Below are 13,816 nucleotides of genomic sequence, written 5' to 3'. Positions count from 1 at the left end.
TTAAATGTTTGTCACATTTAACAATTATCAAATAAAATAATGGATTTTTTTTAATTTAACAAAAGCTGTAAATTAACTTAATAAAACTCTGAAAATGTAATTCAGCGACTTTTCTGAAGTTTTTTTAAAAAAATAATGGATATTTTGTTGCTGCTCTGGGTTGTTAATAAAGTTTTAGGAGGAAAGAACAAAGGTAACGAAGTGAGTGTTGTGCGCATGCGCAGTTCGTTTCTGTGGAGTTTGATCCTTGATCTGCAACAGAATGGTGAGTTGGATCTTCTTTATGTTCTGGTTCTGGTTCTGGTTCTGAAGCCGAACTTACTTCGGATTCCTGCAGAATAAACAGGATCAGTTTCCTGTTTCCTGTTGGTCAGAACAGCAGGAAAAGGTTCAACTTTAATTTATGGATAAAATTAAAATGAATAAAATTTATGAAATTGTTATTAAAACTGATGAATGAATGAAGTGACTTTATCCTCCAGAACCAGCGGATTGGACTCCAATAAAGTCAAGAGAACCTTCTGGTTCTGGTTCTGGTTCAGACCCGGTTCGGCTCCGCCGCCCGCAGCATTAACGACCCGCCCTCCGCCACGCCGCGGGGTCAGAGGTCGGCCTGCTGTTTGCTTTGGCGCTGATCCCGTTACAGACCCGAACGGGCCTCACGCAGAACAGAACCAGCTGCTGCGTTCAGCGGAACCAGAAGAGTTTTAACATTTCTGAAACTTTTTCTTCTTCTGGGTTCTTTTGTTTGGTTCTGGTTGTTCGGGTCCAAATGAGCCTCGACCCGCCGGGTCAGAAACCTGCAACCAGAAAAAACAAACGGTAAAAATAAAATAAGACCTCAGAGAAAATGGCATTTAGTTCTTAAAGTAAATCACAATAATGCTTAATTATCCAGTTTTTTAAAAGTAAATAATTTTCATCTCTACATTATGAATCTCTGGGTTTAATTTTATTTGTTTCATTTTTATCTCAGATGGAAGAGAAAAATAAGATGCAGATCTTTTTATTTTGTTAAGTATTTTAATTTGCATTACTATTTAATGCTTCATTTTATTTTTATTGACATCATTTTTATTTGCAGTAATTTTGTTTACATGTCAGAAGCATTGCAGTTCAATAAATATTAATTGACATAAATGTGATGATGCTGCCTCCTGCAGGCGGCCGGGTCGGCGCTCCGGGTCCACGCTGTCCGGTTCGGTCCGGGTCAGGAGCTGTTGGGATCGCTGCAGGCGTTTGTGGAAGAGCGACGACTCGGCGCGCCGTTCATCATCACCTGTGTGGGCAGCGTTACCAGGGCAACGCTCAGGCTGGCTAACGCCACAGCAACAAATACTGATGAGGTACGAGAAGGAACTGTTCAGAAGAACTGTTCAGAAGGAACTGTTCAGAAGAACTGTTCAGAAGAACTGTTCGGAAGGAACTGTTCAGAAGAACTGTTCAGAAGAACTGTTCGGAAGGAACTGTTCAGAAGAACTGTTCGGAAGGAACTGTTCAGAAGAACTGTTCGGAAGGAACTGTTCAGAAGAACTGTTCGGAAGGAACTGTTCAGAAGAACTGTTCGGAAGGAACTGTTCGGAAGGAACTGTTCAGAAGAACTGTTCGGAAGGAACTGTTCAGAAGAACTGTTCGGAAGGAACTGTTCAGAAGAACTGTTCGGAAGGAACTGTTCAGAAGAACTGTTCGGAAGGAACTGTTCAGAAGAACTGTTCGGAAGGAACTGTTCAGAAGAACTGTTCGGAAGGAACTGTTCAGAAGAACTGTTCGGAAGGAACTGTTCAGAAGAACTGTTCAGAAGAACTGTTCGGAAGGAACTGTTCAGAAGAACTGTTCGGAAGGAACTGTTCAGAAGAACTGTTCGGAAGGAACTGTTCAGAAGACTGTTCAGAAGAACTGTTCGGAAGGAACTGTTCAGAAGAACTGTTCGGAAGGAACTGTTCAGAAGAACTGTTCAGAAGAACTGTTCGGAAGGAACTGTTCAGAAGAACTGTTCGGAAGGAACTGTTCAGAAGAACTGTTCGGAAGGAACTGTTCAGAAGAACTGTTCGGAAGGAACTGTTCAGAAGAACTGTTCGGAAGGAACTGTTCAGAAGAACTGTTCGGAAGGAACTGTTCAGAAGAACTGTTCGGAAGGAACTGTTCAGAAGAACTGTTCGGAAGGAACTGTTCAGAAGAACTGTTCGGAAGGAACTGTTCAGAAGAACTGTTCGGAAGGAACTGTTCAGAAGAACTGTTCGGAAGGAACTGTTCAGAAGAACTGTTCGGAAGGAACTGTTCGGAAGAACTGTTCGGAAGGAACTGTTCGGAAGAACTGTTCAGAAGAACTGTTCGGAAGGAACTGTTCAGAAGAACTGTTCGGAAGGAACTGTTCAGAAGAACTGTTCGGAAGGAACTGTTCAGAAGAACTGTTCGGAAGGAACTGTTCGGAAGAACTGTTCAGAAGAACTGTTCGGAAGGAGCTGTTCAGAAGAACTGTTCGGAAGGAACTGTTCAGAAGAACTGTTCGGAAGGAACTGTTCAGAAGAACTGTTCGGAAGGAACTGTTCAGAAGAACTGTTCGGAAGGAACTGTTCAGAAGAACTGTTCGGAAGGAACTGTTCAGAAGAACTGTTCGGAAGGAACTGTTCAGAAGAACTGTTCGGAAGGAACTGTTCGGAAGGAACTGTTCAGAAGAACTGTTCGGAAGGAACTGTTCAGAAGAACTGTTCGGAAGGAACTGTTCAGAAGAACTGTTCGGAAGGAACTGTTCAGAAGAACTGTTCAGAAGAACTGTTCGGAAGGAACTGTTCAGAAGAACTGTTCGGAAGGAACTGTTCAGAAGAACTGTTCAGAAGAACTGTTCGGAAGGAACTGTTCAGAAGAACTGTTCGGAAGGAACTGTTCAGAAGAACTGTTCGGAAGGAACTGTTCAGAAGAACTGTTCGGAAGGAACTGTTCAGAAGAACTGTTCGGAAGGAACTGTTCAGAAGAACTGTTCGGAAGGAACTGTTCAGAAGAACTGTTCGGAAGGAACTGTTCAGAAGAACTGTTTGGAAGGAACTGTTCAGAAGAACTGTTCAGAAGAACTGTTCGGAAGGAACTGTTCAGAAGAACTGTTCAGAAGAACTGTTCGGAAGGAACTGTTCAGAAGAACTGTTCGGAAGGAACTGTTCAGAAGAACTGTTCGGAAGGAACTGTTCAGAAGAACTGTTCGGAAGAAACTGTTCAGAAGAACTGTTCAGAAGAACTGTTCGGAAGGAACTGTTCAGAAGAACTGTTCGGAAGGAACTGTTCAGAAGAACTGTTCGGAAGGAACTGTTCAGAAGAACTGTTCGGAAGGAACTGTTCAGAAGAACTGTTCAGAAGAACTGTTCAGAAGAACTGTTCAGAAGAACTGTTCAGAAGAACTGTTCGGAAGGAACTGTTCAGAGAACTGTTCGGAAGGAACTGTTCAGAAGAACTGTTCGGAAGGAACTGTTCAGAAGAACTTCGGAAGGAACTGTTCAGAAGAACTGTTCGGAAGGAACTGTTCAGAGAACTGTTCGGAAGGAACTGTTCAGAAGAACTGTTCGGAAGGAACTGTTCAGAAGAACTGTTCAGAAGAACTGTTCGGAAGGAACTGTTCAGAAGAACTGTTCAGAAGAACTGTTCGGAAGGAACTGTTCAGAAGAACTGTTCGGAAGGAACTGTTCAGAAGAACTGTTCGGAAGGAACTGTTCAGAAGAACTGTTCGGAAGGAACTGTTCAGAAGAACTGTTCGGAAGGAACTGTTCAGAAGAACTGTTCAGAAGAACTGTTCGGAAGGAACTGTTCAGAAGAACTGTTCGGAAGGAACTGTTCAGAAGAACTGTTCGGAAGGAACTGTTCAGAAGAACTGTTAAAAAGAACTGGTTCGCGTTCGGTGATCTGTTTGACGCGTGAACGGTTCGGTCCGGCTGTCCAGGTTCTGACCCGGTTCTGCTCCCTCCCAGGTTCTGCGGCTGAGCGGTCGCTATGAGATCGTCTCTCTGGTCGGGACGCTCAACGGCGACGCCCACCTCCACATTGGCCTGGCGGACGCCCAGGGCGCCACGGTGGGCGGCCATGTTCTGGGCGACCTGGAGGTGTTCACCACCGCCGAGGTCATCGTGGGCGACGCCGTCGACCTGCGGTTCAGCAGGGAGCCCGACCCGAGGACGGGCTTCCCCGAGCTGGTGGTTCTGACCCCGGCCTGAACCTCGAGGGTTCTGGACCCGAACCCGGTTCTGTCCCTGATTAAATCACCGTCGGCTTTCCGTGGCCGACCCAGACCCGATGATCAGAACCAGAAACATTTGTAAACAGCTTTTCTGTGAAATAATTGACCTTTGACCCGGCCTGTCTGTTGCTGCTGCGCTGTGAGCGAGCGGTCGCTATGGAAACTGATGAAGAAAAGCCGATTTTCATGGATGAAAAGTTTCCAGATTTGTGTGGAAACTTTAAATGGCCGCTTTGCTTTGTTGTTTCTGACCAAGATAATCCTAAATCTCCCAGCATGCCCCCCGCCCCCCCACTGCCCCCGCGCCGCCATTAAAGTGCAGCTACAAAGCTGTGGAGGCGTTGGCGGTCTGCGGCCCCCTGGGGCCCCATCTGAGGCGTTGTCACGGCGATTACCGCTCCCAGCTGCTTTCAGCCTCATTTCACATCATCAGAGCAGCGGACATGTTGGCTCAGAGATCGGCTTTATTGATCCCTAATGATCGGCTTTATTCATCCTTAATGATCGGCTTTATTGATCCCTAATGATCGGCTTTATTCATCCTTAATGATCGGCTTTATTCATCCTTAATGATCGGCTTTATTGATCCCTAATGATCGGCTTTATTGATCCCTAATGATCGGCTTTATTGATCCCTAATGATCGGCTTTATTGATCCCTAATGATCGGCTTTATTGATCCCTAATGATCGGCTTTATTCATCCCTAATGATCGGCTTTATTGATCCCTAATGATCGGCTTTATTCATCCTTAATAATCAACAGATCTGAATTCTGCCAACACAGTTTCTCTCCTCATGACCTTTGACCTGCTAACTGAGTTTGTCTCTGAGCATCACTGGGAGGCTTTCCTGTCTGGTTTGGAGATGACCTTTGGAGATGACCTTTGACCCCTCCCAGGTTGATGAACACCAGTTGCCTCTGTATGTTTACGTTTCCTCTAAGCTGCTGATTGTGGCGTTGGCTCCGTTAAACATGATGCATCATGTGTTGCCAGGCAGATTTAATTTTAGGAACTTATTTACCAGCAGGGTCCACCGCTAGCTGCTAGCCTTCAGCACTAGCCATGATCATTAGCTCTGCTGATGCACTATGCTACATGGTATTTTGCTGAAGCTAATGCTATAGTGCTAACCCTTGAGCTAATGCTATAGTGCTAACCCTTGACCTAATGGTATAGTGCTCACCCTTGAGCTAATACTGTAGTGCTAACCCTTGAGCTAATACTGTAGTGCTAACCCTTGAGCTAATGCTGTAGTGCTAACCCTTGAGCTAATGCTGTAGTGCTAACCCTTGAGCTAATGCTGTATTGCTAACCCTTGAGCTAATGCTGTATCGCTAACCCTTGAGCTAATGCTATAGCGCTAACCCTTGAGCTAATGCTATATCGCTAACCCTTGAGCTAATGCTATAGCGCTAACCCTTGAGCTAATGCTATATCGCTAACCCTTGAGCTAATGCTGTAGTGCTAACCCTTGAGCTAATGCTATATTGCTAACCCTTGAGCTAATGCTTTAGTGCTAACCCTTTAGCACCAATTTACCGTTGATGTTAAAATTCATATGTCCTTTTTAATAACAAAGAAAACAAATGAGTGTAGCAAAAACCTGTTAACCAAGAACTTTGTTTTGTTTGAAATCAAATTATTAGACAAAAAGACAATTATAAACAAGCTTCAAAAATTCAGTTTAAAAACATTTCAAAACTTCAAAAAACTTTACAAAACAGCCAAGTAAATGATCACTCAGGCTGAATCCTGAGAACAAGAAGCTAAAGGAAATAAAGCAGTGATGGATCTCAGAGGATCTGCTCATTCCTCCGTCCTTCTTCTCATTTGCAGCTTCTCCTCCCAGCTGCCTCCCAGCTCCTGTTATCCCTGAATAATGAGCGGGATGCAGCGGGATGCAGCGGGGCCCCGCCGCTCTGAAGCCGCCCCCTCTCCGCCTCACTTCTGACGGCCAGCCCAGGTCGTTGGTCCGGCTGATCCGGCTAATGAGGGCCAGCTCTGTGAAGCTCAGCAGGAGGCCGAACTCACACAGAGCCGGAGCTTCACAGACTCACACAACAATGAGCCCAATTAGGAAGAGGAGGAGGAAGAGGAAGAGGAGGAGGAGGGGGAGGACCTTCATCAGGATCTTCAGCTCTAAAGGAAATCAAAACATTTTCAGTTTGTTTTTATTTACTTTTGCATTCATTTCTGTTTCTTTTTTCATCAGTCCTGCTGCTTCTAATAAATTTACATTTCTAATTTAAAAACAAATCAAAGTGATTCAAACAAATATAAATATTGAACGTATTTAAATTGCTTAAAAAACATTTAAATGTTTGAAAAATATTATTCTAATAAACTGCTTCATTTTTAATGTGAATGTTTTTTATCTGAATCAAAGTGTAAAAAAATCAAATGTCTCTAACAGGAGAAATAAATCCCAACTTATTGCTTATCACATTTATCTGAATGATTTAGTTTCAACATTAAAACATTAATGTTAATTCTGTTTCGTTTGATGAATTAATCTCCATCAACATTTAATACATAAATGAATTTAGGAGATAAATTACTGCGTTAATATAATAAACTTTAGTTATGAAAGATTAAATTAAAAATGATCTGACTGAATAATAGATCATAGAAAATATCTAACATCATCCATAATATTTTTAATTCTGTCCGCAGAATAAAATATATTTATGATTGTATTTATTAACAATGTTCATTCAGTTATAATTGGATCCATTTTGGGACCAGATTCCGAGCCCTGTGGCTGCAGGTGCTGCTGGTTTCCACCAGGGGGCAGCAGGAGCAGCTTCATGTGGCTGCTGTGGGTCGGAACCAGAGGGTTCTGCTTTTGGTCCGGGTGAAGCTCCAGAACCGAACCGGGGTTCCACTTTAAATCTGTGAAACTACAGAACCAGAACTGCCCCAATCCTCCTCGGCTCCATAATCACCCTCTGCTGAGCCCGGCTACAGAGAGCGAGCAGGGACACACCGAGGCGAACACTGCTGAGAACGGGAAACAGTTCTTTGATCCTGGTTCTGCTGAATTAGCAGAACCGCTGGGAAATCACTGCAAACACACAAGACATAGTAAGATTGTTGGGACCTGGGTTGTCTGCTGCTTCCCTCATTATCCACTAGATGGCGCCAGGAGGCTCCTTCCCGGAGGGCCAGCAGGTCACAAGGTGCTCAGTCTACCTTGGATTGTGGTCTGTGACCCTGCGGCCCTCTGAGGCAGGTTGTTGCAGGTTGTTGCAGGATGTTGCAGGATGTTGCAGGTTGTTGCAGGATGTTGCAGGATGTTGCAGGTTGTTGCAGGATGTTGCAGGTTGATGCAGGTTGTTGCAGAATGTTGCAGGTTGTTGCAGGATGTTGCAGGTTGTTGCAGGATGTTGCAGGATGTTGCAGGTTGTTGCAGGTTGATGCAGGTTGTTGCAGAATGTTGCAGGTTGTTGCAGGTTGTTGCAGGTTGTTGCAGGATGTTGCAGGTTGTTGCAGGTTGTTGCAGGTTGTTGCAGGATGTTGCAGGTTGTTGCAGGATGTTGCAGGATGTTGCAGGTTGTTGCAGGATGTTGCAGGTTGTTGCAGGTTGTTGCAGAATGTTGCAGGTTGTTGCAGGATGTTGCAGGATGTTGCAGGTTGATGCAGGTTGTTGCAGAATGTTGCAGGTTGTTGCAGGATGTTGCAGGATGTTGGAGGATGTTGCAGGTTGATGCAGGTTGTTGCAGAATGTTGCAGGTTGTTGCAGGATGTTGCAGGTTGTTGCAGGTTTCTGCAGGATGTTGCAGGTTGTTGCAGGATGTTGCAGGTTGTTGCAGGTTGTTGCAGGATGTTGCAGGATGTTGCAGGTTGTTGCAGGTTGTTGCAGGATGTTGCAGGATGTTGCAGGTTGATGCAGGTTGTTGCAGAATGTTGCAGGTTGTTGCAGGATGTTGCAGGATGTTGGAGGATGTTGCAGGTTGATGCAGGTTGTTGCAGAATGTTGCAGGTTGTTGCAGGATGTTGCAGGGTGTTGCAGGATGTTGCAGGTTGATGCAGGTTGTTGCAGAATGTTGCAGGTTGTTGCAGGATGTTGCAGGATGTTGCAGGTTGTTGCAGGATGTTGCAGGTTGTTGCAGGATGTTGCAGGATGTTGCAGGTTGATGCAGGTTGTTGCAGAATGTTGCAGGTTGTTGCAGAATGTTGCAGGTTGTTGCAGGATGTTGCAGGTTTCTGCAGGATGTTGCAGGTTTCTGCAGGATGTTGCAGGTTGTTGCAGGATGTTGCAGGTTGTTGCAGGATGTTGCAGGATGTTGCAGGTTGATGCAGGTTGTTGCAGGATGTTGCAGGATGTTGCAGGTTGTTGCAGAATGTTGCAGGTTGTTGCAGGATGTTGTGGGTTGTTGCAGGTTTCTGCAGGATGTTGCAGGTTGTTGCAGGATGTTGCAGGTTGTTGCAGGATGTTGCAGGTTGTTGCAGGATGTTGCAGGTTGTTGCAGGTTGTTGCAGGATGTTGCAGGATGTTGCAGGATGTTGCAGGTTGTTGCAGGATTCTGCAGGATGTTGCAGGTTTCTGCAGGATGTTGCAGGTTGTTGCAGGATGTTGCAGGATGTTGCAGGATGTTGCAGGTTGTTGCAGGATTCTGCAGGTTGTTGCAGGATGTTGCAGGATGTTGCAGGTTGTTGCAGGATGTTGCAGGATGTTGCAGGTTGTTGCAGGTTGTTGCAGGATGTTGCAGGTTGTTGCAGGATGTTGCAGGATGTTGCAGGTTGATGCAGGTTGTTGCAGGATGTTGCAGGATGTTGCAGGATGTTGCAGGTTGTTGCAGGTTGTTGCAGGATGTTGCAGGTTGTTGCAGGTTGTTGCAGGTTTCTGCAGGATGTTGCAGGTTGTTGCAGGTTTCTGCAGGTTGTTGCAGGATGTTGCAGGTTGTTGCAGGATGTTGCAGGATGTTGCAGGTTGATGCAGGTTGTTGCAGGATGTTGCAGGATGTTGCAGGATGTTGCAGGTTGTTGCAGGTTGTTGCAGGATGTTGCAGGATGTTGCAGGTTGTTGCAGGTTTCTGCAGGATGTTGCAGGTTGTTGCAGGTTTCTGCAGGTTGTTGCAGGATGTTGCAGGATGTTGCAGGTTGATGCAGGTTGTTGCAGGATGTTGCAGGATGTTGCAGGATGTTGCAGGTTGTTGCAGGTTGTTGCAGGATGTTGCAGGTTGTTGCAGGTTGTTGCAGGTTTCTGCAGGATGTTGCAGGTTGTTGCAGGTTTCTGCAGGTTGTTGCAGGATGTTGCAGGTTGTTGCAGGATGTTGCAGGATGTTGCAGGTTGATGCAGGTTGTTGCAGGATGTTGCAGGATGTTGCAGGTTGTTGCAGGATGTTGCAGGATGTTGCAGGTTGATGCAGGTTGTTGCAGGATGTTGCAGGATGTTGCAGGATGTTGCAGGTTGTTGCAGGTTGTTGCAGGATGTTGCAGGTTGTTGCAGGTTGTTGCAGGTTTCTGCAGGATGTTGCAGGTTGTTGCAGGATGTTGCAGGTTGTTGCAGGATGTTGCAGGTTTCTGCAGGATGTTGCAGGTTGTTGCAGGATGTTGCAGGTTGTTGCAGGATGTTGCAGGTTGTTGCAGGATGTTGCAGGTTGTTGCAGGATGTTGCAGGATGTTGCAGGTTGATGCAGGTTGTTGCAGAATGTTGCAGGTTGTTGCAGGATGTTGCAGGATGTTGGAGGATGTTGCAGGTTGATGCAGGTTGTTGCAGGATGTTGCAGGTTGTTGCAGGATGTTGCAGGTTGTTGCAGGTTGTTGCAGGATGTTGCAGGTTGTTGCAGGATGTTGCAGGTTGTTGCAGGTTGTTGCAGGATGTTGCAGGTTGTTGCAGGATGTTGCAGGTTGTTGCAGGTTGTTGCAGGATGTTGCAGGTTGTTGCAGGATGTTGTGGGTTGTTGCAGGTTTCTGCAGGATGTTGCAGGTTGTTGCAGGATGTTGCAGGTTGTTGCAGGATGTTGCAGGTTGTTGCAGGATGTTGCAGGTTGTTGCAGGTTGTTGCAGGATGTTGCAGGATGTTGCAGGATGTTGCAGGTTGTTGCAGGATTCTGCAGGATGTTGCAGGTTTCTGCAGGATGTTGCAGGTTGTTGCAGGTTGTTGCAGGATGTTGCAGGATGTTGCAGGTTGTTGCAGGATTCTGCAGGTTGTTGCAGGATGTTGCAGGATGTTGCAGGTTGTTGCAGGATGTTGCAGGATGTTGCAGGTTGTTGCAGGTTGTTGCAGGATGTTGCAGGTTGTTGCAGGATGTTGCAGGATGTTGCAGGTTGATGCAGGTTGTTGCAGGATGTTGCAGGATGTTGCAGGATGTTGCAGGTTGTTGCAGGTTGTTGCAGGATGTTGCAGGTTGTTGCAGGTTGTTGCAGGTTTCTGCAGGATGTTGCAGGTTGTTGCAGGTTTCTGCAGGTTGTTGCAGGATGTTGCAGGTTGTTGCAGGATGTTGCAGGATGTTGCAGGTTGATGCAGGTTGTTGCAGGATGTTGCAGGATGTTGCAGGATGTTGCAGGTTGTTGCAGGTTGTTGCAGGATGTTGCAGGATGTTGCAGGTTGTTGCAGGTTTCTGCAGGATGTTGCAGGTTGTTGCAGGTTTCTGCAGGTTGTTGCAGGATGTTGCAGGTTGTTGCAGGTTGTTGCAGGATGTTGCAGGATGTTGCAGGATGTTGCAGGTTGTTGCAGGTTGTTGCAGGATGTTGCAGGTTGTTGCAGGTTGTTGCAGGTTTCTGCAGGATGTTGCAGGTTGTTGCAGGTTTCTGCAGGTTGTTGCAGGATGTTGCAGGTTGTTGCAGGATGTTGCAGGATGTTGCAGGTTGATGCAGGTTGTTGCAGGATGTTGCAGGATGTTGCAGGTTGTTGCAGGATGTTGCAGGATGTTGCAGGTTGATGCAGGTTGTTGCAGGATGTTGCAGGATGTTGCAGGATGTTGCAGGTTGTTGCAGGTTGTTGCAGGATGTTGCAGGTTGTTGCAGGTTGTTGCAGGTTTCTGCAGGATGTTGCAGGTTGTTGCAGGATGTTGCAGGTTGTTGCAGGATGTTGCAGGTTTCTGCAGGATGTTGCAGGATGTTGCAGGATGTTGCAGGTTGTTGCAGGATGTTGCAGGTTGTTGCAGGATGTTGCAGGTTGTTGCAGGATGTTGCAGGATGTTGCAGGTTGATGCAGGTTGTTGCAGAATGTTGCAGGTTGTTGCAGGATGTTGCAGGATGTTGGAGGATGTTGCAGGTTGATGCAGGTTGTTGCAGGATGTTGCAGGTTGTTGCAGGATGTTGCAGGTTGTTGCAGGTTGTTGCAGGATGTTGCAGGTTGTTGCAGGATGTTGCAGGTTGTTGCAGGTTGTTGCAGGATGTTGCAGGTTGTTGCAGGATGTTGCAGGTTGTTGCAGGTTGTTGCAGGATGTTGCAGGTTGTTGCAGGGTGTTGCAGGGTGTTGCAGGTTGTTGCAGGATGTTGCAGGTTGTTGCAGGGTGGGGCAGGTTGCTAAGTGAAGCTCATTCCTGTTCAGATGATGTTAAGAACTTCTGTCTCTCCTTGAGGGAAAACCTTTGGCAGGGGCAGGCAGCTCCCACTTGCTGGCCTTCTCTTTCCTCTTCGGTTTGATCATGTTGGAGACGACCTTTGGCTTCATATTATGAAGCCAAATGAGTCCCAATATTATAAATGTTTTAATATTTGAAAAAATGAAATTAAATCCAGAAGTGAACTTTGAAAATTTTGAATCGAAAAATATCTTAGAGTTTATTATCTGTATACTATAGTGGAAGTTTAATTTGTGCATTTTGACATTTTTTCAAATTGTTTTTTAAAACTTGATCAATGATCATCCGACTCGCTTCAGTTGTGAAACATTTTGCTCTTTGTTTATAAAAACAGATAAACCAGTTTGTCTCCCATCAGGAGTTTCCCTGTTCATGAATTTGTGAAGATGATCTGCTGAATCCAGAAGATCTTCTGGATCGTTTCTGTCCTGATGTGCAGTGAAAGCCTCCATCAGGCGGAAACCTTCCGCATGGGAGCGCTGTCCCTCCGTCAGGAACCTGCTGAATTCAGTTTCATCTGCAGATCTGTGTTGATGGGTTAGAGTCAGTGGTGGAGCCAGACTTTTTTTCAAGGGGTGGCCAAAGGGTGAGCAAGGCTTTATCAGAGGGTCCATATACAAATGGACCGTTCCATGGAACGGAAGGAAAAAATATTTGTTTCCTTTCGTTCAAAATTAATTAATATAACTAGTGAGGTTATAATTCAAAGCTTTCATATGACATAGCCTACTTACATTTCAGTCATTATAAAACTTAATGGTTTTTCACATATTCTTTCCACACATTTCAAGCAAGAGCTGGGAGATATGAAACATTAGAGGGCAGCATGTCACTAAAACATGTTAAAAGAATCTGTCTAAAACACGATCTATTAGCACTAGCATGGCTAATATAATAAACGAGGCACTATGCAGCGGTACACAACCATTTTGTTTCTTTTTAGAAATGTATGACAAGAGCCGCCTCTCATTAGGAAGGTAACAGCGGTTACTGCTGAGCGGTAAAATGGAAATACCTGCTAAACTCCTGACGGTGTAACTCTAAAGCCGTTGATGTGTTTTGGATCAAGCAGGAACTACATGTCAGTTTAACCAATGAACAGCGTCGGGCATCGGGCTGCCTTCAGGGACAGTCGGAAAGTACAGTTTTCCTGGCAAATCTTTGCCGATCTCATAAGTATTATATTTTAAAATGACCATTTCCAGTGGGGTGGCACTAGGGGTGGCAAGGGGCCTGTTGGGGGTGGCAAGTGCCACCCCGGCCCCCCCTCTGGCTCCGCCACGGTTTAGAGTCCAGCTCTTCTTCTGTTCTCCGCTTTCAGCCAATCACCTGCAGCTCCACGGTAACCACGGTAACGGTTTATTGAAAGTCTCGTCAGAACTGAGTTTCCGTCAGCAGCTTCGTGCTGCAATAATGCTGCAGAGGAGCAGCGGATGGCTCAGAAAGCCCGCTGAAGGACATTTCAGTCTGTTTCACATCTAGAAGTTTAATGTTTGTCATGTTTACCAAGTTTTTCATAATAACTCATTTAAATGTTCGTCTGTATCAGTTTGATCCTAATTTGTTTCAGTTGAAGGTAAATAAGAACATAAAGACTTTGGGCTGAAACCAGTTTCTGTTTATTTTTATTGATGCTCAGAGAAATCCACAGACATTATTGTAAATTATCACACATCCACTTTATATAATATTTAGTATTTTTGTCATTTAAATCGGACTAATTACATGATCAGTTTGTGTTGCTTTCCATGTCAACCTTTCTGAGAAGTTCAACTTCAACCTACAGGGTTTTACAGACACTTTATGAAACAGAAACCTTCAAAGTTTCTGTTAAAATTTAAAGTTCTAAGCTTGTGTAAAAATTTTAAACTATGCAGATTTTTGAACTTATTTAAAAAAAAAAACAATAACGATGATATTTTGGTAAATCCAATAGTGATGATGACGATAAAACAATAATAGGCCTACCCATTAACATTCTTTTCTATCCAATAATTACTGTTGTTGACAGACTTCCGTCCACTGGGGGCGCTGCAGGGGCTTTCGCTCCAAACCGCCA

At 45.2% G+C, this 13,816-nt stretch overlaps 1 protein-coding gene across 3 annotated transcripts; it reads left to right on the top strand.

Moving 5' to 3' along the window:
* The first annotated feature begins 223 nt into the window (after positions 1-223).
* LOC129353656 (bifunctional protein GlmU-like) lies at positions 224-6,581 on the top strand. 3 transcript variants are annotated; one of them, XR_008605042.1, is made up of 4 exons: positions 224-265; positions 1,164-1,346; positions 3,954-5,141; positions 6,059-6,581. XR_008605042.1 is itself a non-coding variant. In XM_055023022.1 (3 exons), exons 1-3 carry the CDS (start codon positions 263-265, stop codon positions 4,194-4,196), a joined length of 429 nt encoding a protein of 142 aa, XP_054878997.1. In that variant the 5' UTR covers positions 224-262; the 3' UTR covers positions 4,197-5,904. The 3 variants fall into 3 exon arrangements, 1 of the variants encoding a protein (XP_054878997.1); XR_008605043.1 differs by lacking the exon at positions 6,059-6,581 and adding an exon at positions 483-822 and having other exon boundaries at positions 3,954-5,904; XM_055023022.1 differs by lacking the exon at positions 6,059-6,581 and having other exon boundaries at positions 3,954-5,904.
* Positions 6,582-13,816: the final 7,235 nt, after the last annotated feature.

The sequence above is a fragment of the Poeciliopsis prolifica genome, unplaced genomic scaffold (genome assembly GCF_027474105.1).
Source record: "Poeciliopsis prolifica strain line A6 unplaced genomic scaffold, Auburn_PproV2 SCAFFOLD094, whole genome shotgun sequence".
Taxonomy (NCBI): Eukaryota; Metazoa; Chordata; class Actinopteri; order Cyprinodontiformes; family Poeciliidae; genus Poeciliopsis; species Poeciliopsis prolifica.
Note: the sequence above shows the minus strand (reverse complement) of the source record. Positions and strands in the feature narration are given on the sequence as shown.

Bases quoted from the DNA above. Each gene is read 5' to 3' on its own strand.
- LOC129353656 (XM_055023022.1), top strand. The intron at 1,347-3,953 runs GTACGAGAAGGA...GCTCCCTCCCAG, and splicing joins CAGCAACAAATACTGATGAG to GTTCTGCGGCTGAGCGGTCG.